The sequence below is a fragment of the Cuculus canorus genome, chromosome 18 (assembly GCF_017976375.1).
Source record: "Cuculus canorus isolate bCucCan1 chromosome 18, bCucCan1.pri, whole genome shotgun sequence".
Classification (NCBI taxonomy): Eukaryota; Metazoa; Chordata; class Aves; order Cuculiformes; family Cuculidae; genus Cuculus; species Cuculus canorus.
In genome coordinates, this window is record NC_071418.1 from 760,780 (window position 1) to 788,644 (window position 27,865).

General features: G+C 57.1%; 2 protein-coding genes and 3 non-coding genes across 5 annotated transcripts; 2 read left to right on the top strand and 3 right to left on the bottom strand.

The window, feature by feature from the left end:
• The first annotated feature begins 1,578 nt into the window (after nt 1–1,578).
• TRNAR-UCG (transfer RNA arginine (anticodon UCG)) lies at nt 1,579–1,651 on the top strand. The gene has a single exon. It is a non-coding gene; the product is annotated as a tRNA-Arg (tRNA).
• A 961-nt stretch (nt 1,652–2,612) lies between these two features.
• Nucleotides 2,613–2,685, top strand: TRNAR-CCU (transfer RNA arginine (anticodon CCU)). The gene has a single exon. It is a non-coding gene; the product is annotated as a tRNA-Arg (tRNA).
• Nucleotides 2,686–3,416: 731 nt separating this feature from the next.
• On the bottom strand, nt 3,417–7,344 carry MRPL58 (mitochondrial ribosomal protein L58). Its single transcript, XM_054083312.1, has 6 exons — nt 7,137–7,344; nt 6,027–6,063; nt 5,867–5,926; nt 5,079–5,161; nt 4,805–4,974; nt 3,417–4,516 (listed from the first exon to the last, which is right to left on the bottom strand). The coding sequence occupies exons 1-6, from the start codon at nt 7,302–7,304 to the stop codon at nt 4,432–4,434; spliced, it is 603 nt and encodes a 200-aa protein (XP_053939287.1). The 5' UTR covers nt 7,305–7,344; the 3' UTR covers nt 3,417–4,431.
• Nucleotides 3,557–3,629, bottom strand: TRNAR-UCU (transfer RNA arginine (anticodon UCU)). The gene has a single exon. It is a non-coding gene; the product is annotated as a tRNA-Arg (tRNA).
• Nucleotides 7,345–10,643: 3,299 nt separating the features above from the next.
• CDR2L (cerebellar degeneration related protein 2 like) lies at nt 10,644–26,595 on the bottom strand. Its single transcript, XM_009563953.2, has 5 exons — nt 26,110–26,595; nt 17,460–17,572; nt 16,051–16,199; nt 15,019–15,183; nt 10,644–13,331 (listed from the first exon to the last, which is right to left on the bottom strand). The coding sequence occupies exons 1-5, from the start codon at nt 26,186–26,188 to the stop codon at nt 12,446–12,448; spliced, it is 1,392 nt and encodes a 463-aa protein (XP_009562248.2). The 5' UTR covers nt 26,189–26,595; the 3' UTR covers nt 10,644–12,445.
• Between the last annotated feature and the right edge of the window lie 1,270 nt (nt 26,596–27,865).

Genomic DNA, 27,865 nt, shown 5'->3' on the forward strand with positions numbered 1-27,865 from the left:
GGAGCCGTTACCCGACCCCAGTGCAGGTGGCCGTGAAGAAGGATGATGCACCAGAAGAACCCAGAAGTCATAGAATCCTGACATTTTTTGGGTTGGAAGAGACCTCACAGCCCATCCAGTGCCACCCCTGCCACGGGCAGGGACACCTCCCACTGGATCAGGGGCTCCGAGCCCCATCCAACCTGGCCTGGAACCCCTCCAGGGATGGGACACCACCGCTGCTCTGGGCACCCTGGGCCAGGGCCTCCCCACCCTCATTATGAAGAATTTCTCCCTAAGGTCTCATCTCAATCTCCCGTCTTTTAGCTGAAAACCGTTCCCCTCAACCTCTCCCTGCCTTCCCTGATCAAGAACCCCTCCCCAGCTTTCCTGGAGCCCCTTTCAGCTCTGGAAGCTGCTCTGAGGTCTCCCTTCTCTTCTCCAGGCTGAACAACCCCAACTCTCTCAGCCCGTCCTTGTGCGGGAGGTTCTCCAGCCCTTGGATCGCCCCGCGCTGTGGGTCTGGGTGCAGACACGGGCGCCAGAACTCGCCGAGGGGCACTGAGGAGGGAGATTGGGGTGGACCACGGTGTGTTTCGAGGCAGCACGATCCCCGCGGCTGCTTCGGGCTTCTCGCTGCGCCAAAGGCTGCTGCGTGCGATGCTGTACGGATGACACGGTTATCTGTTCCCAGCTTAGATCTGATGGAGAAGGAAGCAAGGAGGAGCAGCTACCAACTGCCCCAGGCTTCGCTGCGGGGCTGTTACTGAGAGCACAACAGACAGCTGTTGCCATGGCACCTGTTGATGAAAGGGTGGAGTGGAGAGCACGCACACGTCTCTGCCCCATCCACCTTGACCACAGTGTCGTGGAAGGTAGAAAAGGAGAACAGTTAAAGCTGTTTATTCTGCTTTCTCTGGGAGAAGCAGGGAATAACAGCTGCATTTCTACCCCCTCCAGGTGCTCCCTACATCATCGGCTGCATCTGATCCTCATCAAAACCCAACTGATGCTGAGAGATGACCCCTTGGAGGTGCCATGCAAACCTCTTCCCGGAGCAGGATAGGCTCTAACAGGAAAAAAGCTTTACTGCTCCACCAGAAACCACATCCGCGAGGGGCGGGTATGGGGCTCATGCAGTTTGGCCGTGGTGACCTGAGACCACGTAAGTGCCGTGGGATGATGCCTTCTCAGGTTGGTTGCATTAAAAGGCTGCTTGGAGGGTCTTTTCCTATGGAGTAAATGGCTTTTAAAAGGTAGCTGCGGTCAGGGTGATCTCACACGAGGAAAACCTAAGGTGAAGTTTCTTTCTAAGTGACTCTGCTGCCCGGAAAGCAGCGAACCTGCCGGAGCGGGGGGTGCTGGACCACCCGCAGCCCTGGGTCCTGGTGCTCCGCAGGCCCTGCCCTGCCCCCCTGGGGTCAGCGGAGCCGGGGGGCTGCGGTGGCCTGGCCCTTGGGGTCCCACGGGGCTCACACCCGCCCCGCTCTGGGCGGCGAGCACGGCCCGAGCCCCGAGGGGCGCGCGGGGCCGCCATGTCCGGGGCCTGTCAGGGGCGCCCCCGGCGCGTGCCGCTGTCCCCAGAGCGCAGCGATGGGGGACCACGTGGCCTAATGGATAAGGCGTCTGACTTCGGATCAGAAGATTGAGGGTTCGAGTCCCTTCGTGGTTGTTTTAAAGGCACAAGAAATCCTGGACTCATTTAGTTTCCCCGTGCCTGGAGGGGTGGGCGTCGATCCCCTGTGGGGCAGAGCGCGAGGGGACGCGGCCGTGCCAGCTTTGGGCTGAGATCTGCCCTGCAAGGCCCCGGCTGTCTCCCACCCAGGGCAACTGCTGCCCCACGGGGCCCTGCCCTGGTGTGGAGGCAAAGAGGAGCCCAGGAGCTCAGCCCCAGGTGCACCAGGGAAGGGAATAAAAGGGCAGTGGGTGTGGGGCTGAGGTATTTCCCTGCTGCAGGGAGAGGTCCAGCGGGGCTGGAGGGACCCGGGTGGCTGTGCTGGGGGTCCCCAGGTCACCCCTCGCTGTGAGATGCTGCTGCGAGGGGCCACGGTGGGGAAAAAATGCCCTGAAAGGAGAGGGCTGATCTCTTTGCCCAAGTAACAAGAGGAGATGGGCCTCAAGTTGCACCAGGGGAGGTTTAGATTGGGTATCGGGAAACATTTATTTACGGTCAGGGCGGTGAAGCCCTGGCAGTGGGGGAGCCTCTGTCTATGGAGGGGTTCAGACACCGTGTGGCACGGTGGGGTTGGGCTGATGGTGTGGACTGGATGAGCTGAGGGCGCTTTCCCGACTTTAATGATTTCATGATTCTCAGACAGGCGATTCCCCGCCCCGAGGCGGGACTCGAGCCCTCAGATCGTAGCGCAGTGCTTTATCCATTGGGCCACCGCGGCCGCTCCCTCCGCGGGGTCCGGGCCGATCGCGGCGGCTGCACCGCACGGGGGGTCGGGGGGGGGTCCGAACACCCCCCCTCCGGCATCCTGTGCGGGGGTCGGGGATGGGGGTCAGAGGGAGCGGGTTTGGGGCGCTCAGCCCCGGGGCGGGGGTCCTGCGGGGGCTGTACGGGACCCCCCGCTCTGCTCCCCGCTCGGCTCCGGCCAGGACAGAGTTAATCGGGGAACAACCTACCGGCAGCCCCAGTGGCCTAATGGATAAGGCACTGGCCTCCTAAGCCAGGGATTGTGGGTTCGAGTCCCATCTGGGGTGACTCTTTTCCCCCGGAGATTCCCCCGCCACGACTCGGGCAGCGGCGCGAGGACGAAGAGGGCGGGTTTTGGCACAACCTCTGAACATGTGTTTTAATCTCTGCAGTCCCCGCCCGCGGCAGCAGTCCCGGTGCCGCCGAGCCCGGCAGCAGCGCCCCGGCCAGAGGGTGACGGAGGGGGTTCTGCCCCTCTGCTCCACTCGGTGAGACCCACCTGGAGCCCCGAGTCCAGCGCTGGAGCCCTCAGCACAGGGAGGACACGGAGCTGTTGGAGCGAGTCCAGAGGAGGCCACGGAGATGATCGAGGACTGGAAAACCTGTGTGAGGACAGGCTGAGAGTTGGGGTTGTTCAGCCTGAAGAAGGCTCAGAGACCTTAGAGCAGCTTCCAGTGCTGAAAGGGGCTCCAGGAAAGCTGGGGAGGGGCTCTGGATCAGGGAGAGGAGGAGGGGAACAGTTTTCAGCTGAAAGAGGGGAGACTGAGATGAGATCTTAAGGAGAAATGTTTTGCTGTGAGGGCGGGGAGGCCCTGGCCCAGGTTGCCCAGAGCAGTGGTGGTGCCCCATCCCTGGAGGGGTTCCAGGCCAGGTTGGATGGGGCTCGGAGCCCCTGATCCAGTGGGAGGTATCCCTGCCCAGGGCAGGGGTGGGATTGGATGGGCTGAGAGGTTCCTTCTGACCCAAAACCATTCCATGATTCCATTAAACATTCCATCTCCTCCAGCCTGGTGGGTTTTTTTTTGGATGGCTTTGCCACTCTTGCTGTAACATCCGGTCAGGGTAACCTGAGCAGCGGGTGACGATGTGGCTCTGGGGTCTCCTGGTGCTCTCTCCCCTCTTGGCTCTTGCCTAAAACAAAGGTTCCTCTCCTTTCCTCACCCCAGGTGGGACTCGAACCCACACTCCCTGACTTAGAAGGCCAGTGCCTTATCCATTAGGCCACTGGGGCCACACAAGGATGGGGAAAAAAGGGAAATTTCCGCGTCTTTGTGACCTTCCTCAGGAAACCAATTAAGCAGCTGTGAAACCATCGAGTCATTAGGGTTGGAAAAGACTAAGACCACCCAGTCCAGCCACCCCCCACGTTAAGGGGCAGAGCTTTGTTCTAAACCAGATCCACGGACAAGTGGCTCTCGCACCGGCAGGACTCAGGGTGAGGTTCTTTGCGTTCCACCTCGAGGGTCAGGAGCCTCCTGCGCCGACAGGGTGGGTTCTGTCCCTCAGCGCCAGCAGCTGCCTCCTCCCACATCCCTGCTGCACCCCTGCCGCCGCTTCAGGTGTTTAACGAAATGACCCACGCTTCTTTTTGGTTAAGAAAGAAATCAACTAAAATGGAAGGAAACTGCCTGAAATGGTGAATGCTTTATTTGCTACTTAGATTGGTATTTGCGCTGCTTTTACCCTTCCCCTTCTTCCCTTTCTTTCCCCAGAAACCCACTGCCTGTGCTCAGCAGCAGGGGGGGCTCTTGCAGCAGAGCTGGGTCAAAGGGGATAAAGGATTAAAAACCCTGAGCAGCAGCTGACGGGACCTCCGATGTTTAGTTTCTCTCGGAAATGAGCAGTAACTTTTCTGCAGTGACGGACAGACTGGCCCCGATCACCACTGGGTTCAACAGGAGATGGCAAATGTTTTTATTTGCATTTTTAGACCATTTTTATTCAATATAGCTCCTGAGTTCAGCATCATCAACAGCTGCCAATGCCATTTCATTATAAAGACCGTATGCCAGGGACTTCCAGCTCTGCACGTCTCAGTCCAGGTCTGCCTTCCTGCTCTGTTTTATGTGTGAGTGTATCTTTTTCTGTCGTAGTCGCTCGCGGTTCATCTTTTCCACCCTAAAGCAAAACAAAAAGATCCTTTAGTGTACGAAGAAAACATTTGCATACTTGACTTTGAGCACTGTTGTAATGCAGATTCGATGAGCTGACAAATGTCCAAAGACTGAAAAACCAGACCCTGGTCTTGGGATGCTCTCCAGGAAAGGGGTTAAGGCCTATGGACCAGTGATTATTTAAATAAGGAAATCACATGAGTGTGAAGATTGTTTAAAGAGACTGCAAAGTAAACTGTGGAATGTGATAACGCGAACCTATCTGAGATAAAGGCCGTTTCAGCAAAGATACCTCTCTATGAGTTTCTGTGTCGTCTCCTTGGACACCACCTTGGGTTTTTCGGTTGCCTCTGTCACCATGGTTCTGATTTTCTCTAGACAAATTGCCAGGTTCCTCATCTGGTAGCGGCTCTCGTCAGAGCTCACGATCAGCTCGCCCGCTCGGTTTATCTTATTCCTGTGCTGGAGAGGGGAAAAGGCAGTGTGATCACTGAACCCTTGTTAGATGTGTCGCCTTCTGTCTGCAGGCAAGAAGTTAAGGTGTGGCTGGAAGGGGAGGCCATTACCATCGCTGCCATTTTTTCTCTCGCAGCTTCTGGGATCCAGTCTGCTGTTGCCAGATGGAACCGAACTTCTGCCTTGGTGTTCACTGGGTGGAAAAATGAGATCTGTTTTGGCCTTCCTAGGTTCTCTGAGATAATTCAGTCTGCTCACTGCTGGCTTTGACCACAGGAAGATCCCAGTGCTCACCTCCTGACTGATCCCATTTTTTTTTCTTGCTATATTTTTTTTCACCCCTCTACAAGAAAAACTAATTTTTTATGAGGCCTCTGTCATGGTATTTGCCTTTCTGGACACTACAAGATTTACTGCTGTTTGCCCATCACTGCCTCATTTTCAAGGGCAACGGCAGAAGAGGAAGAATTTTTAGTTCACTTGAGAGTATTTATTGCAGAGTGAAGTTTCAGAATCCCGTTGTATGTTTCACTAATGAGCACAGATCAGGCAGAAGTGGCGTCTGTGTGACATGGGTAGCAGCAAGGATCCCCGTGAGTGTTTAGGAGAATCCGAGTGGCACTGCTGGCCTCAAGCACTGTGAATTCGGAGGGTCTGCAAACGCAGGGTGACGAGAACCATAGAATAGTTAGGGTTGGAAGGGACCTTAAAGATGATCTAGTTCCAACCCCCTCTAGACACTTCCCACCAGATCAGGCTGCCCCTGGCCTCAAACACCTCCAGGGTTGGGGCAGCCACAACAATTAGTGCCGGGCAGCACGAGGATGCTCAGATTCAGTCTTTCACCGCAGTGTAAAGCAGTGCCGCCAAGATGAGAGTTCGTCTGCCACAGCCTCACCTTTGTTGACGTTCTGCCCACCCGGGCCGCTGCTGCGGCAGTAGGACACGGTGAGGCGAGCTGGAAAAGAGGAGCTGCGCTGACCCCAGGCACGGGGCCAGGGCGGGGGGCCTGGGCTGGGGGAGCCGTGCTGCGGGGTCAGGGGGGCGCACGCACTCACCCACGGGGATGTCAAGGGCGGGCAGCGGCGGCTGCTCCTGCAAAACACGCAGGATCCCACGATGGGCGAGGCTGGGACCGGGGGCACTGACATGGCCATGGGCTCCACACCCCACACTGAACTCGCTCCACGAAGCCCCTCTGCCCCTTTACTAGACCCCACCAAGCCCTGCCCCGAGCAGCACAAACCACGCCCCCATCAAGATCCGCCCCTCGCCACACAAACCACGCCCCCACTAAGCACCGCCCTCACCACAACAAGCCACGCCCCTCACTAAAAGCCACGCCCTCTCAGGAACACACCAAACACATGCCCTTCTGCAAACCCCGCCCCTCGCCACACCAAACCACGCCCCTTTCTAAAAGCCAGGCCCAGCCAACAGCAAACAACCTGCCTTCCCCAAGCCCCACCGCACCAAACCCATCACACCGAGCCCCGCCCACTCACCATTACTCCGCCCACACCACAGGACACCCAGAGCTACAAGCCCCGCCCAGTCACGGCCCCGCCCATCACATGTCAAACCCGTTCCATCGAGCCCCACCCACGCCAGCGGCCCCGCCCCTTCTTAATCCCACCTGGTCGATAAACAGATTGCGCTAAACCCCGCCCACCCCATACACCACTGTTCGTCAAAAGCCCCCGCCCACTCGGTGACCCCGCCCCTTCCCTAACCCCACCCACTCCATCAAACAAACTACCAGACTCCACCCACCCAGAGCACATCTACTTTGCTAAGCCCCGCCCATCCGGGCCCCGCCCCTTCCTCTAATCCCCACCCACTCCAGCAGGGCACACCCACTCATGCGCCCCACCCCTCGCCGCACCAAACCACGCCCTCTTGCTAAGCCCTGCCCATCGCAGCACCAAATCCATTACACCAAGCCCCGCCCACTCGCGGTGACCCCGCCCACATCATAAGATACCCATAGCCCCGCCCACTCACCCCCCGCCCATCACGTGTCAAACCTGTTGCGCTAAAGCCCCGCCCACCCCGGCGCCCCCATCCCTTCCTCTAAGCCCCACCCACCCCAGCAACACAGCACCACCACCCCTCTCACAAGCCCCGCCACCGCCATTCATCCGCCGAGCTCCCCCGACCCCGCTCACGGCATCGCTGTCGGTAGCCCCGTCCCGCCGCGGCGGGTACAGCTTGTCCAGGCTGTAGGCGCTGCGGTACTCGGTGCCGCTGGCGGCGGCGGCCCGCTGCGAGCACGCGGCGGCGCCGAGAGGCGCCAGCCCCGGCCGGCACAGGCCCCGCAGCACGCGCGCCGCCATCTTGTCTCGGGCGGGGCAATCCCGGCTCGATGTCCGTGCGGAAACGGCGCCCGCGCCGCGCGTTCCGGGGCGGGGAGTGGCATCTGAGGCGTTATGGGGGTCGGGGAGGGCTAAGGGAGAGCTGTGGGAGGTCTGAGAGCCTGAATGGGACTGTGGGAGGTTTGAGGGGGTTATGGGGGCTGTGGGTGCTGAGCGGGGGGATGATAGAGGTCTGGGGGGGCTATGAGGGCTGAGTGGGGGGTGTGAGAGTGCTGGGGGTCTGCATGGGGGCTGTGGCATATTTGGGGGTGTTATGGGCGGTGTGGGAGGGGTTATGGGGGTTGTGGGTGCTGAGTCGGGGCTGTGGGAGGTCTGGGGGTCGTTATGGGGGATGTGGGAGGCTTAGGGGGATTATAGAGGCTGTGGGCACTGAGTGGGGGATGTGGGAGGTTTTGGGGGTTCCAGGCACTGATTCGGGCGGGTTTCCAGCTCCTGGTGGCCCGGGCAGCGGTGGGGACAGGTGTCTCCGGCTGAGAGAGCACGGAGACATCAGCTGCTTCTACGTACATCCAGTGTTTGCCCCGAGATGTTTCAGTTTTCGGATTTTTATCACCTCGAGAGTGCTAAGAAGTTCTATGCTTACGTATTTCTGTATAATTATGCACTTTGAATGCTGTTACAGCAGCACATCCGTGTTTCCAGATCTGTAAGGAAGGGTGTGCAGGAGAATGAAGAGCTCATGGCAGCCCTCCAGCCCCTGCTCCTGTGGGAGCTGTCGGGTTGGCTTGGCAAGGAGGCTGAGGGCCGGAGCGGGGCAGGGATTTATTCCTGGCAGCAGGAAGATGCGCAGGCAGGGATGGGGCTGTCGTTAGCTCTGGTGTTGTGACAGGAGCTGACAGCCTTTTGTTTCAAACGGTGGGTGAAGTCAAAATGGGTGTTTCGAAGCTGATATAAAAGCAGCGTGGGATTGGGGATCTCAGATGGGTCCTGTCAAGATATTCCATGCAAAATCAGGAACTCAGTCCTTGGGAAAGGAGTGAATCACAAGCGTCGATGGTTGGTCTGCCCTGAGTGAGGGTGAGCAGCGCTCAGGGGCCAAGAAGGCTGTGTGTCAATCGAATCTCTGTGTCCTGGGGTTCTTCTTCTCTGCTTCCCCTGTCCAATCTTGGCTGAAAACAGAATGCTTTAAGGAAAAAAACAAGAACTCTCAGAGACGAATTGAGCCATCTGGTGACCTTAATTCCTAACAAGGACCAGGTAAAGGGTTGTGATTAGTAGCCGGAGGGATGGGTAGACTATCCAAAGCAGGGTGACTCATTTGACCAGCTGTGTCAATCATGTCGGCATTGTTACTTTGCTGGGGACACTGCCAAGGACGGTGCTGAGGGGGCTGAGGAAGGAGCTTGAGGGTCATGCCGTTGAAGCCAGACCCATCAAAAAGGCCAGTCCTCTGTTTTTTGCTTCATTCCCACCCTCTTTGGATGCATCAGCCAGCGCTGCCTTGGCAAAAAGCAGACTGCGCGCTGCTTGGACGGCTCGGGATGGCTGTCCCTGGCGGGCAGGGCTTGGGATGACAAGGTCTTACTCTGGTGTGACCCAAGGAGAGCCAAGCTCTCCACATTTAAGCTGGAGATAGGAATTGCCTCAATACTGACGCTGGCTTAGAAGCCAGCTCATCCCATTGGGTGGTGGTGATCACTGGTGAACAAGAGCTCTGAGGAGCCATCTCTGAAATGTGGTGCAAAAACCAGTGTGCCCGAGTTGCTGATTGCTCCTTGTCTGAGCGAGGGCACGTGCTGATAAGGCAGGAGCGGGTCAGGACTTTGAGGGACCTTCCAGGTGATCTCAGCTCTGGTAAGAGAGGGAAGACGGTTGAATCGGGAAATCATCTTCCCTGCGAGAGCCTGAGCTTTGTAAAACCCTTGGATTTGTGCTTGAAGGGGTCCATCCCTTTTTGAAATGATGGGTGCTTAGCTGAAGAGTTAGTCAAACTGAGGGTAAATGGAGAGGCTGGACTGGATCTGATGGAAATGCACGTGTCTAAATGTCACCGTTCAAATTCAGTATAAAACTGAACTTGTGACCAGCTGCTGCTGTACTGATCTTACTGGTGAGAGCTGAACAGGCCGTTTTTTTTCCCATTCTGAAATTAATCATTATTCCCTGTTCTGGCATAGTTTTTCTCATCTATTTTAATTGCATGTGTTATTTTTCTTTCCGTCTTGAATCACGGAGTTCAAGCTATTAAAGAGCTGCTCTATCAGACTGGTGTCTGCGGCCAGCAGTGTGCTTGCTCAGTCCTCTCTTTGTGGAGCTCTGTTGTCCTCCTTGGTGCTTCTAAAGCAATTTGAAAAGTTCGGATAGAAGGTGGGATAAAAGGCCAGAGGATGCTCATTTTTTCCTCCTTTGATAGCTGAAAGCCTCACTTAGGAAAAAAAAGCCAAGTGACTGTGACTCACAGAGTCATCAGGATGCGGGTGTACGGGCACTAATATTTTTGGATGCAGAAAAAAATGCCCTCAGCATTCTGCAAACTGCTGATCAACGGCAGCTGCTCCTTTGTTCAGCAGCGCATCGTGATGCTGCCATCGGTTTGGGATGGGTGGCTTTCAAGAAAGCCCAAAACAGAAATAGCAGTTGAATTGCACGCTTGGAAACTGTGTGGTTTGACAGAGGCTTCCGTGCTGGCAGGAGAAGGGCTCTATCGCGTGGGCAATGTCAACAGTCCAAGTGCATAAAATGTGTGGAGTATGAATAATGCAGCAGCAGAGTTTGGCAAATCTTCTGAGCTTCCTGCAAAGGAGCCCGAAGCGTTTTCTTGACCCAAATTGTACAGGAAAATCAAAGAAAGAACTCTGCTGTTCTTAGGAGTAAAAATAGCTGTGAAGAGAGTTTCAGCTCTAAGAATACCAGAGTTTCTTTTAAATCAAGAATAAAGTGTTTTTTAAAACATATTTCATAGAATCCTGGAATGATTTGGGTTGGAAGAGACCTCACAGCCCATCCAGTCCCACCCGTGCCACGGGCAGGGACACCTCCCACTGGATCAGGGGCTCTCTGGGCAACTTGTTCTGCCAATATGTTGTTTCAGTTTTATCTGCTGTCCTGCTCTGCAAAGCTGGTGGAGATGGAAGTGTTTAAAATGGGATGGGAGGGCGATCCTCTTCCCGCACCTCCGCAGCAGCTGTGTGGCTGCAGAGTGGATGTCACGATGGAACGCACCATCGCGTCATTGCTCCCCTGCTACAAGCGTTGAACTAACGGATGGTGACCGCTCCAAGGAAATCAACGACGTTGCTTTCCTTGCTGTTGTTCATTTTTATTTATTTTATTTTATTAGACAACTGCTTTCCATTATAAATAAATAAGGCATGAAGGTTCTCCATAGTGGTGCAGAGCTGGTAGCCACAGCCGTGCGTACGGCCCCGAGCGCTTCCCGAGTTCGGGGCCACAGGACACCTGAAACACAGAGCCTGGAAGAGCGGAGCAGTGGGGGCTTTGAGGAGGTGCCCTCCGGAGCGGGTATGGTTTGGGAATCGCGCTCCTGCCAACTTACCTCCGCGGTGCTCAGTTTAACAGAAAAGGGCATTTTTAGGGGTATTTTTGCATTCATTCCATGGTGAGTGAAAGAAAGGGAGCTCCTGGTAACAGCCCTGGCCTTGGAGGAGAATTCCATTTTAACAGTCTCCCACCTCCAAAGCCACATTCTCATTTATTTATCTTAATGTTGCAAAAATCCCAACCGTTTACCCAAGATTTTGGGGTGTAAGCTGGTAAAAACAGAATCCAAATGTGGCTCGAAGTTCCTCCAGGCAGGTACGGAACAGGAAGCTCACGCTGAACCGCTCAGGTTTTGGGGCTCAGGGGTTGCCTAAGCTGCGATGAAATGCTGCTTCTCTGCCTCAAGCGCGTGTCTGACCGTGCAGGGCCAACATCTGGTTCTTGGACAATGGGATCTGGCGATTCCTGAGACTGCGGTGGCCTTTTGGCTGGGGAAGCAAAAGTGAGGGGACTTCAGTGCTGGAAAGTGAGCTGGAACGTGAGCGGTGAGAGCCTTTGGAGACAGTCAAGAGACGTGATTTTTCAGCAGAGGAATGAAATCTGTCCTCTCGATGGGGAGATGTCCGGAGCCGGAGCGTGGGGTGCTGTGTGCCCAGTGGTGCTGCCAGGGCTGGTGTTCCTGGCGCCGTCGGATGCCGACTCCTGCCTGCGTGTGAGCTGCTGGCGGTCAGTTCTGTGAGCCCAGGCAGGCTGGATTTGGACAGTTTGCTACAATGGGGTGATGAGAACCTCGTGAAGAGCACAGCATGGCAGGCTGGCGCCCGGGCCGTGAGGTGGACGCAGGTCTCCGATACTGCCATAGCGCTGGTCTAACTCCCGGGAAAGCCCTGGGTGTCGGGGTCCCACCTGGCATGATGCTTCCCCGGGCTGGAATACTGGGGCAGAATTAAAGCGAGGACATTCCACGTGCCTACAAAGTCTGGAGAGGATGGGCTGAAGCACTAAGTGACGCTGATGAAGATGGAACAATCAGTTTTATGTTTCTCTTCAAGTTTTTCCAGTTGCAATGAGTTTGCATTGTATAGAGCTGAAAAACCTGACTGATAAGAGAATGGCTTCGATAGCAAGAACTGCCCTTTGGGGAAGGGGGGGTGTGGACGGAAGTCTCTTGGAACAAGAGTAGGTTCTTAGCCATAAAACCGAACGGGAGGGCTGGGCTGGTGTGCCAGAGCAGCCCCTGAAGCACTGCTGGCTGTGCTTTGCCTGGAAGCGCCGGGCTCCGGCTGAGCTCCAGGATGCCGGAGGAGCCCCAGGCTTTTGCTTGCAGACAATCGGCTGTGCGACAGGCAGAAAAGGGTGGAGGAGGTGATCGCTTTTCCTTTTTCGTGGTGTGGTTTTCGTTGCTGTTGTGGTGCTGGCAGCGGCAGCAGCTCATGCAGAGATCCGTCATACGGCGTGTGAAATCCTCTAACTACAATGTACAATTGTCCCAGCAAGGCGGCCGGAGCCCAAGCTTTGAGAAAGGACCTGAGTCTCCGTGACACTTCCTTGCTTGTAGACCTCTCAAGCCTTCAAAGCAGAGGGGCCACGAGGTGTTTCCTGGGGCGGAAGAGAAGACTCGGCTGCTGCAATTGCACGTGGGGGCTGTGGAGACGCCGGACTCATTTGCTGCTCTTGTTTTTCACCTTTGTGGCATTGATGTCTGCTTTTGTTTTCTGGATGCGGGAGAAGATCTCCTTAAAAAGAGCCTTGTACTCGGGCTGGCTCTGCTCCAGCCGCTTGTCCACAGCCTCCACGTGTTTGGTGATGGTCTTCTCCACGGTTTTCCGCTCTTCCAGCTCGTGTCCCTCCCCTCGGAAGTCTCTGAAGGAGCTGTCGCGAGAGATGGGCCGGGACGTCTGGACCCCTGTGTGGCACACGCTGTCTTTGTGCTGCCGGCATTTGCTCAGGAGCTCCTCGTACTTCTCCAGCAAGGCGTGGTACTGCTCGTCCACCTCCCGCAGGATGGACATGCCCCGTTTGCGCACGTTGTTAGCGTGCAGCGTGTAATTGCCCTCGTGCCGACTCACGGCATCCTTGGTGACGATGGCATTGAGGGCCGTGTCACTGCAGCTTTTCCGGACAGGGTGGTTTGGGGAAGGCGTCATCGATGGCCCGTGGCTTTTTCCTCCCTCCTCCTCGGAGAGGTCGATGTAGTCTGCTTCTGGGGCGTTATTCAGTGGCTCAAGGAGGGCCTCGGACAAGTTGTCTTCTCTGCTGAGCAAATACTTCTTGACTTGTTTCATCTGCTGCAGCTCCAGGAGCTCTGCTTCCAGCTCCTTGATGCGCAGTTTGCAGTTCTCCATCTCGCACACCCGCTGCTCGAGGTCCGAGTACTCCTGGATAACGGAGGTGTACTCTCGCTCAACCCTCTCCTTCCGCTGCTTCTCCTGGTTGACCTGGGACCTCAGGGAGTTCACCATGGCCTGGAGACGTTCATTCTCCCTCTCCAGTGGCTTTTGGTTGAACTCTGTGGAAGAGCTGTGGACCTGGAATGCATCCTCATACCTGAAAGAGAAGGAAGACCCTTGAGAGAGTCCGAGCAAATGACAGTCCACGAGAAACTCACTGTATCTTACTGTCACGTGAGTAATTCCACTAATAAAAGAGGTACCCGGAGCTCAGGGAGTGAGAGATGCCTCCTCCTCCCAAGATGTGGCTGGTGCTCTTCTGGACGCAGAGACGAGTCTCTGTCCCAGAGAACCCACAGTCTCATTTGGTAGCGGTGATGAAAGACAGGAGGGAAACGAAACCCTAAAAGGTCAAAGACTTATCTGGTTAACAGACAAGCCACCAACCTTGCTGCGAAGCAAGGATGAATGTTCAAGAACTGAAAGTAGAAGGCTCTGAGCTGTTCCTGCTGCAGTTCTCCAGCCGCTCCCTGCATCATGGAGTTCACCGACAACTCCGCATCTGCCAACAGACCCAAACGCTACTCAGCCAAAACCCAGAAGCTGCCCTGTGCCTGGGAGGTGCTCCAGAGAGGGCGGGAGAAGGTTTATACAGCAGGGGAGGCAGATGGACACTTTGGGCATGGTTGCCCTTCCTTCGTTGCCTGGGAAGTGCTAACAAGCACTCTCCTCTTCCCTCGCAGTGCTGTTGGGAACTCAGATTCTCCTCCTCCTCCTGGAGGTGCCCACGGTGTCCTCTCTGGTCAGGACAGTTTGGGCAGGGGCGGGCACCGTGGCTTCCCTGGGAAGCACGGCTGGTGGCAGGGATTGAACCGATTCCCAGGGACCGAAGGGCGTTCTGACCTTCCGAGCCGGCTGCAGAGCTGCGAGCGCAACGGAGGTCTGCAGGCACTGGGGGAGAGCGGGATCGGGATGAGAGGAACCACTGAGTCATCGAGTGGATTTTGCTGGGGGTTAGGACGTGGCCTCATAAACGTCCCCACTGTGCTGCAGTGACAGCATCTTCCGTTCGTGTCCTCTGGCAGAGGATGCTTTCAGTGACAAATGTTATCGATTGCTTTATCTATTTAAAGAAGCCCCTGTTATGGACAAAGCTGAGCAAGAAGTGCCCTTACGAGGTCAGTGAGTTAGCACGGAGGCTGGGTTTCAAGGAGGGTCAAGTGTGCGACGGTGCTGGAGGTGTTTGGCAGCACACAGAGTACCTGGGGGCCTGGCTTGAGCTCTCGGGTGTCCTGGAGTCACACAGGACAAAATGCACCATCCGGCTGGCTTCAGTGCGCCGGGGATGTGGGTCCTGTGCTGGGGGGAAGCTGCAAAGGGAAAACGGGCTGTGCTGCTTCGGGGAGGGAGGCTGCACGGGCAGCTCGAGGCGAGAACCCTCTTCTCATGGTGTGTTTTGTGTGGGCCGTACTGGGAGAGACTGGTTTCAGCTGTCTGGAGCAATGCATGCTGTCCAGTGGGTGTTCCTGCCCGGCTCCCCGCCAAGGTGCCAGGATAGTTCCAGACCCTCCAGACAATGCCTGTCCGCCGCAGGGCAGCTGTCTGAGCCGTCCCCATCCTCCTGCCCTCTGAAAGAGCGTACGCCGCCCTGTTTGAGGCATCGCCGATGCTGGGATCCTGAGGGCTCTGCTTTGCCACCGGCTCGAGCAGGCGGGTGGGAGAGCGGGAGGTGCCCCCTTCCCCTCCAGCACTGCGTTCCGGCGCTGGGGGTCTGTGCCCCACGGCAGCCCCGGGCAGGGCGCGCGCTGGCGAGGATTGGGCCGACCAAAGGCTCGGCTCCGTACCTGGGGCTGGAGCACAGCTCCTTAAGGCAGGGGAAAGTGTGGATGGTTCGGCGCCGCTCCCTCTTCTCCCGACGAATGCGGAGCTGCTCCAAGCTCCGCATTTCCTCCACCTGCTTCTGCAGCTCCTCCACCTGGTTCTGCAGCCCCTCGATTGTTTCTGTCAAGCTGCAGAGAGAGGAGGGAGCAAGGATGAGGAGTCAGGTACGACAGGATGCAGGAAGGTGTATTTTCCCTAGAAAGCCAGGCTGTGGAAGGCGCTCCCAGTTTCTACCCTGTGCCCTGGGAGCCGGTCGGTGCTTGCTTTCCATGGCAGCGGAGAGGGGTCGTATGAATTTGAGACCCTCTGTCCTCCAATTTGTTGGCTCTGACTCTGGGAATGAGCGCTATCCTGGGATATCTGCACGAAAAACGAGCAGGGGAGCGATTTGCTCTCTCCCTCTTGTTTCTCCTGCAGAGACAAACACGGAGGGACTGGGCAGAGCTTCACTCTGTACTGGCTGTGAGCGCAGTTTCCAAGATTCCGCTCCGACCCCCCTCTCTGCGCAGTCGTTTGCAAAAGCCGCTGCCTCGCAAGGACACGGCTCAGTTTGTGTTTCCAGGGATGACCTTGGCCGTGGGCCTGGTTTAAGAAAGGAAAAGGTTTTGACAAACTGGTGTTTGAGCATGGGCTTTCCAGGGCTTCCCCGAGCGCTGGATCTGTGCGGGTGCGCCCGCAGGGCTCTGCGCTGGGGCCTCCCTGATACGCTGTTGTGCCCCTTCTTCAAGGGGACGCACCTGAGGAGCACAAGGAGAGGCTGCTGTGCCTCTCTCCTGGCAGCTACGGGTGCTCTCATATCCCAGAGGGGTCTGGGCTGCAGCTGCCCTCCGCCAACCAGCGTCGGTGCCACGAGCTTGGGTTGGAGATGGCTGCAAAGCCTGGCTGATAAGAGAACGGCTTAAACAGAAGGACACGCTGTGCTCTGGGGCAGAGGCGAGGCCGGAGGAAGGTCTCCTGGCATAGCACTGCTGTGGTGGGAGGAGGGCAAACCGTACCACTGGATCTTCTGTTGGGAGGTCTTGCTTTCCAGCACGAGCTTCTGGTTCGCCAGCTCCAGGTCGCGCGCCGTCAGGTCCAGCTGCTCGTAGACTTTGGCGTGCTGCTCGTTCATCTGCCGCAGCATCTCCAGCTGCTTGGTCAGGTACTGCAAGGAAAAGAGAGACAGAAACACTTCACGCCCCAAATCCGGGATGGTTCACAGGCAGGAATTCCTAAAGCCTTTCCTTTCTCTGATGATGTATTTTGTGTCTAATTTATTCTCTGCCTGGTTGAAGCCTCTTCCCCAGGTTCCCACCCCTACCCACTGCGAGTAGTTTCGTGTATAAAACACGACTGACCCCCCCTTGCCCGCTGGGAAGGGCACCAACGTCAGCCTCTCTCCATTCAGCTGCTCCTTTATCCCCAGAACCCAAAGAAAGCTGATATCCCTGGGACCTTCCCCAGAGCTGACTGGAACTGGCCTGGTGGTGACCGGATCGGCTGATGGATTGATGTCAAGAGCTGTGTTTCCGTGGGGGTTCGGGCTGAAACTCCGAGTCTGTGAAATGTGAGGAGCACTGTGGTTTCTGCACGCTCACAGACCCCTTTCTGGGAGTCGTTCACTGCACGCTTTTAGCCTGCGAAGCCTGGGAGAGCGGCAGCAACGGGCATCCTTGGGCATCTACCCAAGTGCTCACCCTCGCCTGGGATCACATCCCAGATCCACGGTGGTCGTGCTGCCGGGGGGCTGCGGGGAGACCTTGGCCATCGGCTGCCAGGTCTCCCCAGCCCTCGTGTGCGGCTCTGGTGACGCCGCAGCCCTCCTCTGCTCTGCGCCCTTTTAAACTGTGGGGGTTCCCTTCTTGTTTGATTCACAGATCCCTGGCAGTGTTCCAGCGGCAGAGCAGGTTTAAGCCTCTCAGCTCAGCTCTGTGGGCCCTCAGGAACACGGCCCTGACCCAAAGGATGCTGTGACGGTGGTTCAGATTGCAGCTCTCGGAGAAAGAGCTATTTTCTGCCCGTAACAAAGGGGCTATGTTACGGAGCTCCGAGGGGCAGCTGGGAACAAACGCGCTTATGAATAGCTGGAATCGAGGGAAAGCGGCAGCAGAGAGAAACGAGCATGAAAGCTGGCGGATGGGCAGGGAGAGGGCAAACGTGCCCTGGGCGCAGCCCGGTGCAGGGATCTGGCAGGAGAGCATCCCAGTCAGCGGGGGAAGGAGACCCTCACCAGGGCTGGGATGGCCTTCCCCAGACCTCAGCCCACCCTGCTGCAGGCACAGACAGGAGATACTTTAACTCCTATCCCAGTGGCGTATCCCTTCCTTTCTCCCGGCATTTGAGCTGTTGGCATTGGTGGAAAAGCCCCTTCCCCAGCATTGCCCTGAGCAGCTCCGTCCCCACCCCTGCCCTGCTGTGTCCCTACCTCGATTTCCTGCACTTGCTCCTCGTTGGTGGCGTACATCTGCTGCAGCGAGTCCTCCAGCTCCTTGTTGCGCTCCAGCAGCGTCTTCCCCAGCTCCGCAGCCAAATGCAAGTCTGAAAAGCAGAGGGGACATAACTGCTGCAGCTCCTGCAGCTCCACGGGTGGATGCGGGGTGGTCCGTGGATGCCACCACGTCAGACACAGTGGGACATTCTGCTCAGTGCTGGTTTCATTGGCAGGTTTTGACATGGATGCACCAGAGCAGTGGTGCTGCCCCATCCCTGGAGGGGTTCCAGGCCGGGTTGGATGGGGCTCGGAGCCCCTGATCCAGTGGGAGGTGTCCCTGCCCGTGGCAGCGGTGGCACTGGATGGGTTTGAAAGTCCTTTCCAACCCAAACCATTCTGTGATTCTCCAGGGTGGGGTCCCCAAATGCCACTGCACCAAACACAGTGGCACAATTCTCACAGTGTTGGCTTTATTGGCCGCTTTGGACATGGGTGTATGCTTAGGGGACACACAGGACCTGTCCTCCTCTGTCCTGCTGGGCTGCAGGGGCAGGGGGGGGCCGAGCTCAGGGCACCTGCAGCTCCCCCATGAAATGAGGGTTTGGTGCCTGACTGGCTCTATAACCCCCGTGTGCTGCACAGCCAGGATCGGGCCCAGACGGATCTCTCTGCGGGAGCTGCTGTGTTATCAGTTTGGGTGACGGCCGTGCGGCTCTCCGTGCGGCTCCCGTGGTGCCGCAGAGCCGGCTCCCCAGATGAGGTCCGAGCCAGCAGCTGCTCCGGGTGTCCTCAGATCTCCCCGTTCCCATGGGGATGTGCCCTCCAGCTGTGCCCTGCATTGCAGGGTAGTATTCTCGGCTATGACCTTATTAGTTATGATCCTCCTCGTCGCACAGTGACCCGCGCCGGGGGCTGCGCTCTCTGCTCTTGGCGCAATCGAGATGTTGGCGCGCTGCCCCATGGACAGACCTTCCCCCCCCCCGCTTTCATTCCAAGCCCCAAATTCTCCCAGTTCCCAAAGTGCCCTTGGGAGGCTTTGCGGCGGCAGCAGGGGAGGGGGCACCGCCAGCTGCCGGCGGAGAGAGGACGGTTTGTGCTTTAAGCACCCGGAGCCCGTGTCCTTGCTGGAGAGCAGCACCTTCCCCATCACACCCCTTGCCGCAAGCGGGACCCGCACGGAGGCAGGGAGCGCGAGGGCTCCGTGCTGCGCTCCAGGTAATGAGTCGAGGGCGTCCCCGTCCCCGTGGATTACACCAGCGCTCTCCCACCATATGGCATCCAATTTAATCAGCTGGGGTTGAGTTAAGTGGATTAGGCAGGGCGAGAGCCGGCCTTGTAATTTAAAGGGCTCTGTCAGCAATAATTTAATGGGGGAAATGGGCAGCGTTTGGGGACGGGTGGGAAAGAGGAAAGAACAGGGCTGAGCTCCGAGGAGAAAATTGATTCTTCCTTTCCATTTTGAGCATAAGGGCCTAAGAGACTCCAGCTTTGAAGGACACGGGGGAATTGATCCTTTCACTGTTTTAACTGCCTCAGCCGTTGTCGCACACGCCCGGTCCCTCTCTGCCTGCATCCTCTGTAATCCTGCCGCAGCCGTACCCCTCGGCTCGGAGTCGTGTTTCCCACCTGTTGGTCTCCCCCAGGCTGTGGGACCATGGGGAAAGATGCTGTCTAGAAGTGCTTTAATGTCATTTTTAGACCAGATTCCCCTTGATCCTTGCAGTAATTGTGGCTCTGCATGGGCTCGGGGAGCCCCCAATTCCTGTCCTCGGAGACCTCGGAAACCTGAGGCTGAATGTGAATTTTTGAGCGAGTTCTGTGCGGTGAGGGGACAGAACTATTGGAGATTCTCTCTGCATAGCCCTGGGGTTTCCCCGCAGTTTGTTGTATTCCTCTCCATTTCTCCACTATCGGATCAGCCAGGCAGTGCCGTTCGACTTGCCCTAATTTAGCGGATACGCTGATGCCTCCCTTCCCCCTTCCCTCCTGATGCAGAAGGAGAAGTGGAGCAGTGGGGAGCGGCCGCGCTGCGTGTGCACGCGATGCGCCCGACCCCTCGCCTGCCCGCACGGAGGGCGCCTCTGGGAAACGGCCAACACCCAACTGTAAACCTGGGGCTCCCGGTGTTGCCCAAATCCTCTTTGGGAGAGGATTGCGGATGCAAACGGTGCTGGGCAGCATCAGCCCGGTGCCCTCTGGCTCTCGGTACCACTAGCGCTGCTGTGACCTTTCTAATTAACAGCAGCCAAGGAGACACCCCGCGTCCCCAAACAAAGAGCTGCACCTACGGAGCAACGCGGAGGGAGCGACAGAGGCTGTGTTTCCCTGCAAGCTTCCATGGGAAAGGCGCCTGAGCGAGGAGGGAGGGGAAGAGAAGAGAAACCATATGGTGGGAAGGAAGCAGGCGTGGAATCCAAGCGGTGCTCGGTACAGGGGAGCGCGGCCAGGCAGCCGCCGCCGCGCTGCAGAGATCCTCATCAGCCCAGCGATAATTCTGCTGGCTCTGTGCTGCTTGGGAAGCTTGAAAAAAAAAATCCTGCTCCAAAAGCTGTAGCAGTCTCTGGCTTTCAGTCTGACTGAAAGAGGCTGAGGAACAGACTGCAGGGTGTTCCCCCGCTGCAGCATCCCGTGGCGGTGCTGGCACGGGCAGTTGTGCGCTGCCCCAGCCTCCGCAGCACCGTGCAATCGGGCACCAGGGGGGTCGGGACCCGTTTCTGCCTCCCCCGTGCGGGTCTGCAGCTCTTTGGGCAGAGCAGTCTTCGCCACAGACCGCTCCGTGAGGGGCTTTTCCCCCACAGCAGCTCCAGGTTGTGGCTTTGGGGAGTGTGAGCCCGGTGCCAGGCAGGGGGTTTGGGTTCTCTTGGCACGACGGTGATCCGGTGCACAAGCACCACTTGCAGCTGCAGCAGCCCCAAGACCGCCGCCGGCACCGCGGCTGCTGGGCACTCCCGCCTGCTACCTCTCCTGTGCCAGAGGCACGTGGGTATGGAGAACATCCTTCCTCCACAGCTGTGTGTGACAGCCAAACACAAAAACCAGCCTGACCCTCTGCAGTAACCCCCAAACCTGCCCCCCTCTTCTCCAGCAGCCTCTCTTTGCCTGTAAAGTGTATCATCTTGCACGCTGCTGCCCCACTGCTGCTCCCTTCTCATCTGCTGCTGGGAAACGCTCAAAGCCCGTTCCTCCGGGTGCTCCCACACGGCCCAGCTCCTCGTGCCCGGCTGGAGATGCTGCCCGTGTCGGGAGAGGTCCTGCCCTCGGGTGAGAGATTGGTGCCATTTGTGGAGCTATAGGCAGGAGGAACACAGCGCTGCGACCTTCCAGTCTGAGCTTGCAACGAAAGGGAGTGATGAACAACCTGATGTACTCTCAAGGTGGTGTTACTTCTGTCCATCCCTGGTCCTAAGCGGGATGCAGGGCGATGCCCCTCTCGGGAGCCCAGCACCAACCCCCTGTCCCTGGAGCAGCTCTGGGGCGGATCAGGGTGCTCGGGGGGATGTGCTGTGCTCCTCACCCTGCTGCTCCTGCAGAGACCAGAGCTCAGCCGCCGCCTCCCGGTCCCCTGCGCCTTCCCAGGACTCGCTTGCCAGCCAAGAAAACTCAGAGGACAGCACGATAATATCTGAATTCCAAGTGCCACGGCTGCAGCTGCAGAATCGGAAGAGGTCAGCATGGACCTGGCTACTCGGAGGACTGAAATCCTCAAGGAGGAGACAAGTTTAGGGAGCGGAGCCAGGGCAGCTGCGGAGGAACAGCTGCTTAAACCATTACACGAACTGTCACAGTTTGGAGCAAAGGTTTACAGCTGTTTGTTAAACATGCATGGGAAAAAACCCAAAGAGCAAACCCAAACATGAAATTCCTTCAAAATTCCAAGCTGTGCAGAGCTTTCCTCTGCACATTGTCTCATTCCTCCAGGGTCCTTAATATATTGGGGATATTTTCCTCAATTCTTTGCCTAAGTAAGTGTTTTTGAGCAGGTTAAGTGGAAGCTTTGGAAGCCCTAATGATGCGTTTGCGCGAGCACACAGAGGCACTGGGGTCGGGCGAGGTGGGAATCCAGCGCTGTGCTGCTCTGAAGGCCTTTCAGATGGAGATGGATCGTGTGTGGAGTGAGCCGTGCCTTAGCCTGGGTGCTGGCGCTGCTTTTGGCCAGAGCAGGCTCGGTTCCGCTGCTGTCACAGCTCCGAGAGGTTCCTGCCTGTCTCCCTGTGTCGGCGCATCCGCCCCGTCTCCAGCCGGCGCTGGCTGGTACCGAGGAAAGGAAGAGGGTTGGCGATGGCTGAGCCGCCTCTGCGTGTAGGGTGTTAGTGGCCGGAGCCGGGGCTGCCGTGGGGAGAACGTCCTTCAGCACTCCAACCACTAATCCTTTTTGCGTGGCCTTGCCGAGGGGAAATGCTGCTGGGAGATGATTTTTTTATTTTTTTTGGTTTTTTTGGTTTGTTTGTTTTTTTTTTTTTTGATGGCAGATATGGAAAAGCGATTTATTTTGTTTATTTTCTCCCCTTTGCCTCTCTTTTACTCTTACCAGCACCTCCTGCACTTCTGCCCTCCCCCAGCTCCAGTGCCTCCAGTTCAGGATGTGGGAAGGAGCTGCTGAGAGACCAGGAGGGAGAGCCTGGAAGCTGCTGTGTGAGGGTCTCTATTGCCCCTTTTTCTTATTGCCTTCACATAATGGGAATTTTTATTCTAGGAAGATGGATGCATCTATCTATCTGTCTATCTTTCTATCTATTCTTTCTTTTCTTCTCCCTGGAATTGGTGGCTCTCCTCCCTTCCTCAGACCTACTGAACTGTCACCTTATTTTCCTTGTCTCCTGTGACTTTTCTTCTTGCCATCCTGCAGCAGCTCAGCAGTTGTCACTGCAAACTTTCCCCTCCACAAGCTCCCTGCTCTACTGCTGCTAAATAAGTAAGTGGCCTCGGCGCTGCAGGCGGGACGCGGTCCCTCTGGTTGGTGCTGGGGAGGAAGGGCGGCGAGTTAACCGCTGTGCTCCTGGAGGACAGGCGAGCTGCGTGGCTGCTGGGATAACCGCATGGCGAGGGATGGAATTTGAGGAACCTCCCTCTCCCTGCCAAAGGGAATCCTTTGGGCCAGCTGACAGCGGATCACGGCTCCATGGACCACTCCGTGCAGAAGACGGGCAGGCGTGGGTGCTGGCGCTGATCCGCAGGGTTCATCCCTCTGTCAGGAGCGCCGTGACCCTGTGTCTTTACACGGATGAGTTGGAAGTGGTGCAAGCTCAGCACCTTGGGTCATTTTCCTTCTTAGCGTGCAAGCAATCAGATGCTTGGCAGGAGGAGGAATTAAAATAAGATCCTTAAATCTGGAGACCTTTAGAGGTTACAGCTGTAAAGTCCTGAGCCTGCATTGCAGATGGCCTGGGCTGCGAGTTCCTGTGGCTGCCCCGGAGGAGAGGGCTGTTGGCCTTTGCAGCAGCAATGAGATGTTGTGCTGGTGCTTGCACCACCTTTAACTGCTCCAAGTCGGAGCAGCATGAGGCTGTTCTGTCTACATGGGAGGAGTTGCCCCAGCACTTAGCCTGTATTTAGGCTGCAGGGACCACAAAGGTGGCTTTGAGAGCCCTCCTCTTGGGCTGCACTCTGCTGTTTGGCTTAGACCAGAACGTTGGCAGGGGATAGGGAGCCTGGGAAGATCAGGGGATGCAGCAGAGAGGCTGCAAGGAGACTTTAGGAGATCGCTCTGGGGGAGATGGAGGCTGGAAGTGGCTGACAGGGATCTCCGCTGGATCTGGTCTCTGCTGCCTTTGGATCCGGATGCAACTGAGCTGGCACTCAGCCCCAAACGCTTCTGATGAACAGAAGAGGTGTCCCAATCATCCCCAGCTCAAGCTCTCTAATGTTAGCTCACTCATTCTCTCGGGGACTGTCTGCACGTACACCCTGGGCTCGGGCTACGATGCAACTCGAGGCACATCATCCCTACCCGGTGGCCGGACACAGATCCACCATCGCCGAGTTCTGGCCTTAATGCTCAGAGGCATAGGTTCCTCAGCCCATGGAAGGCTGCGGCTGAACCAAAGCAGCACTGATGTCTTTTCATACTTACAGAGCCTGGCAACACACAAAGCCACGCTACCAAGCAAATTGAGCTCCATTTGTACTACTTTCTTCAAATCGGAAAGCCTTCCCAGAGGGAACAGCATGAGAATGAAACACCTCAGAGGACACACCACTACCATTTCCTTGTCGTTAAGTCTCCTGGCTGGGATTTGAGTCTCTGCTTCTACCTGCTAAGGCATCTTGGTACAATGCCTTGAACCATGCTGGCTTAGCTGGGAAACGGGTACGGGATTCAGGAAGGCATCAGCTTTGTCTGAATGAGGCTGGAAGGGCCCTGAGCCTGGGGACCAGGTCTTGCTGCCTCCGAGGCAGGTGGTCCACGCAGTCAGTCACTGTGGGTGCTTCAGGGTCAAAAAAGAGTGACTGGGGTTTATTTTCTTGGAAAAATGCATTACTTCAACAGGGCAAAGCTCAGTGGAGGATGGGAAGGTGCGTAACAGGTGCTCAGAATGGGGCTGGAGGCATGGCTTCCTCTGCGGTGCTAAAATGGTTAATTAACATAATCATCACAGCTCCCAGTTAAGCCATCCGTTGCTTAGCAAACAGTTTTCGATGTAAATGTAATAAATATTTGATGATGTTGTGAAATGACGGTAAAGCCCAGCAACCAACTGGTTGAGAGGACCTCTCTGCCCTCCGAGCTTAGGCTGTCTCTCCCACTCTCACCCCCAAGGAACGGTCTCCAAGACTGTGCTTTTGTCCTCCACCTCCCTGGTGCTGCTGCCAGGCGTGGGGTTCTGTGCGACCCTGGGCTGTTGGCATGCCGATCCTCTTAGCAATGCCGCCCCGCGACCGCCTCCTAATCGCGTTACGCTGGATGTCTTGCCCTGTTCTGCCACCCCCATTTCCAAGCCAACAGCTTTGCGGTCCCGGACACTGCTCTGGCTGTAACGCAAAGGCGCAGGGGATGTGGACAACGCCTGGCACTGTCCTTTGCAGTGCTTTGTGCATCGTGCAAATTAATTACAGTTGTAATTACTCCATAGGACCTTTCCAGTTGGCTGATTTCAGTAAAAGCCTCCCCATCTCCCCTCCGGAGTTCGGATGAGCCCCCACTCGCACAGGAGGCTGCCAACCCCACCGCTGGGCTTTGTTTTGGGTCTGTGTTTTCCTCCAGCCCTGTATGTGCTCAGAGGTGGGATCTATCCTAGCCTCAATCCATCATCTGGAGGTTATTTTTCCTTAATGCTGCTCGGACAGAGGCAGGAACGTGGCCTGCAGTGGAAAGGTGGTTTTATTGTTGTGAGCTCGTTGCATGGTGCCAGTGCTGACTCATGAACCTGACAGCAGGGACAGCGTTAAGCTAAAAACCAATCCGTCCCGCGGTGCTGGGCACTCCCTACGCTCATCCTTAGTCCCGCGAGCTCCTCAGCCCGCATCCTGCCCCTGGCCCGGTGCCCAGGCCCCTTGTGAGCCATGGAAGACGTCACCCAGAAATGTGGATTTCTGAGCACTCAAAGGCTGCCCTGTTTGTTCCGCTGACGGCTCCATCGCTCAGCTCTGCCTCAGCTTAATCTGAGCGTCGTGTTTGGAAGAGCAGGGCCCAGCGTCCCGCTGTCGGTGTTTCCTCTTAGCGGAGAAGCTGGGGTTGAACCCCAGCTACAGCGATCCCTGGGGCGGTTATCGCTCCTCCCCGGCAGCTGCCCCGCAGCTGGAGTTGTGTAAACTCTAACTGCTGTCGGAGTGTGCCGGAGCCCCGGCGGGCAGCGGCGCTGCAGCTGGACCACATCCCTGCTGATGGTCCGCTGGCAAGAGCCTGTCTAGAACTGTGCGTCCAGCGCTCGAGGGCTGCTCTGTTAGGCAGGAATGGGTTTCTCCTACCCACTGACAAATCAGTTCAGTTCATTCCTGTGCCACTGCCCTGAGAGAGGGCTTCTTCCAGTCCTGTACTTTGTGTTAATTCCAAATATGAAGATAAGTAAAATGAAAGAACAGAAGCCCCAAATACCCACAGCCACCGACTGTCCAACCTTGGGGTAAACATCACACAGCACTGGCGCAAACACAGGCACAGCTGCTTCGAAACAAACCACGCGAGTGGATGTTTATCCTCTAACAAGGCTATTTTTGTTCTTTGAAACTTGGCCTTGATTTTTTTTTCTTTCTCCTTCCCAATTTCTCCTGCTTTTTTGGCTGACTGGAAACATCTCCAGAAGTATTTAGGTGACGTGGAAGCTGAACCTCCCTTTGGATTTAGGCTTGGGCAGCAAAAGCTTTTAAGAGACACTTCCAGCATCCTCAGTTTGCAACCCATTATTTGCGATGCACTGATTTCCAACTGGAGTGCGCACCAACTCTACCCGAATCTGCCTGGAGATGACAGCAGTGTCACCACCGCCCGTGTGCGATGCTGCCCGCAGCAAGTTTCCTGGGGAGCCACGTTGGCTGTGCGTATACCACCCCAAATCTTCGCCCCCCCGGTGCCCCGGACACAGCCGGGCTCCCCGCCTCTGCCCGCCGGCTTCAAACCGCCCGCGGGACGGGGGGCGGCGGAGCCGAGCGCGGGGAGCAGGCTCCCGCCGTCCCGCACCGGCAGCTGGCGGCGTGCCCGCGTCCTTACCCTGCTCCAGGTCCTGCTGGTCGTACCAAGGCTCCTCTTCCTCGCTCTGGAACTCCTCCATCCTGTCGGCGCTCAGCATTTAGCACCAGCGGCCCGGGAGCCGCGCAGCATCCGCCGGGGGTCCCCGCGCGGGGGGGATGCGGGAGGGATGCGGGGATGCAGGAGGGATGCGGCCTCGGTGCCCCGGCAGGCAGGGAGGGGACGAGGCGGTGACAGGCGGTGGCAGCCGTGCCCTCGGCGCTGCCCCGGCTCTGCCCGCCCGCGGGGGCCGCTCCCTCGGGCTCCGGGGCCGGGGAGGCTCCCGGCGGCGGCGGGGGCACGGCTGGCACAGGGCTGCGGGATGCACAAAGGAAGGAAGAGGGCCCGGCGCAGGCAGATCCCGCTCTCCGCAGCTCGGTGGAGACCTCTAGCATGGAATTGCTGCAAGGAAACCCGGCGAGAGGAAAGGGGGAGGCGAGCCGAGACCGGCCGCCTCCTCCTTCTATTCCTCCTCCTTCTCTATTCCTCCTCCTTTGCCTTCTATTCCTCCTCCTTCTTCTATTCCTCCTCCTCCTTCTATTTCTCCTACTATTCCTTTTCCTTCTCCTTCTCCCTTCATTCCTTCTCCTTCTCTCCACCGTGCGGGCAACAGGGTTTGGGGCTGGCAAGGTGGGGTCACCTGCACTGTCCCCCAGGCCCCCATATGTCCCTCCGGCTGAGCCTGTGTACCCCTGGGAAGCTCAGCCAGGAGCGGGGCTCACTCCGGTGCCGGTTGGAATGCTGGGGGTGTCCTGGCCTTGCCACCCGCTTTGCAATGACTTTAGGCAAGGGTAAGGTCCTGCACCAGGGTCGGGGCATTCACAAGCACAAATCCAGGCTGGGCAGAGAATGGATTTAGGTGCAGCCCTGAAGAGAAGGATTTGGCTGCATCCCAGGCATCCCGTGTCCTGGGCTGCATCCCAAGCGGTGGGACCAGAGGGCGAGAGAGAGGATTCTGCCCCTCTGCTCCACTCTGTGAGTCCCCACCTGGAGCTGTTGGAGCGAGTCCAGAGGAGGCCATGGAGATGATCCAAAGGCTGGAGCAGCTCCTGTATGAGGACAGGCTGAGAGAAGGCTGCAGGGAGACCTTAGAGCAGCTTCCAGTGCTGAAAGGGGCTCCAGGAAAGCTGGGGAGGGGCTCTGGATCAGGGAGGGCAGGGGTAGGACGAGGGGAATGGTTTTCAGCTGAAAGAAGGGAGACTGAGATGAGATTTTAGGGAGAAATGTTTTCCTGCGATGGGGGGAGACCCTGGCGCAGGTTGCCCAGAGAAGTCGTGGCTGCCCCATCCCTGGGAGGTGTCTCTGCCTGTGGCAGGGGGCTGGAACTGGATGGTCTCCATGGCCTCCTCTGGCCTCGCTCCAACAACTCCATGTCCTTCCTCTGCTGAAGACTCCAGAAGTGGATGCAGGGCTCCAGGTGAGGTCTCACCAGAGCAGAGCAGAGCAGAGGGGCAGAATCCCCTCCATTGCCGTGCTGGTCCCTCCGCTTTGGATGCAGAACATTTCTGTACGAGTTAGATGCCAACAAATGAGAATTTCCAGTGTCAGGACCAGCCAGGGAATCAGCACATCGCTTTAAATGATTGAGTCCCCTAATTTCTTCAGAAGAAAGGTGGTTTGCACACTGAGTGTGTGGAATGTAACTCATGTGACTTAGCAGAACCTGCTTGGTCGGAGAGCAGCTCTGCACAGAAACACTGCTGATGGCTTCAAAGGCCATGGCTGGAGCACCTCACAC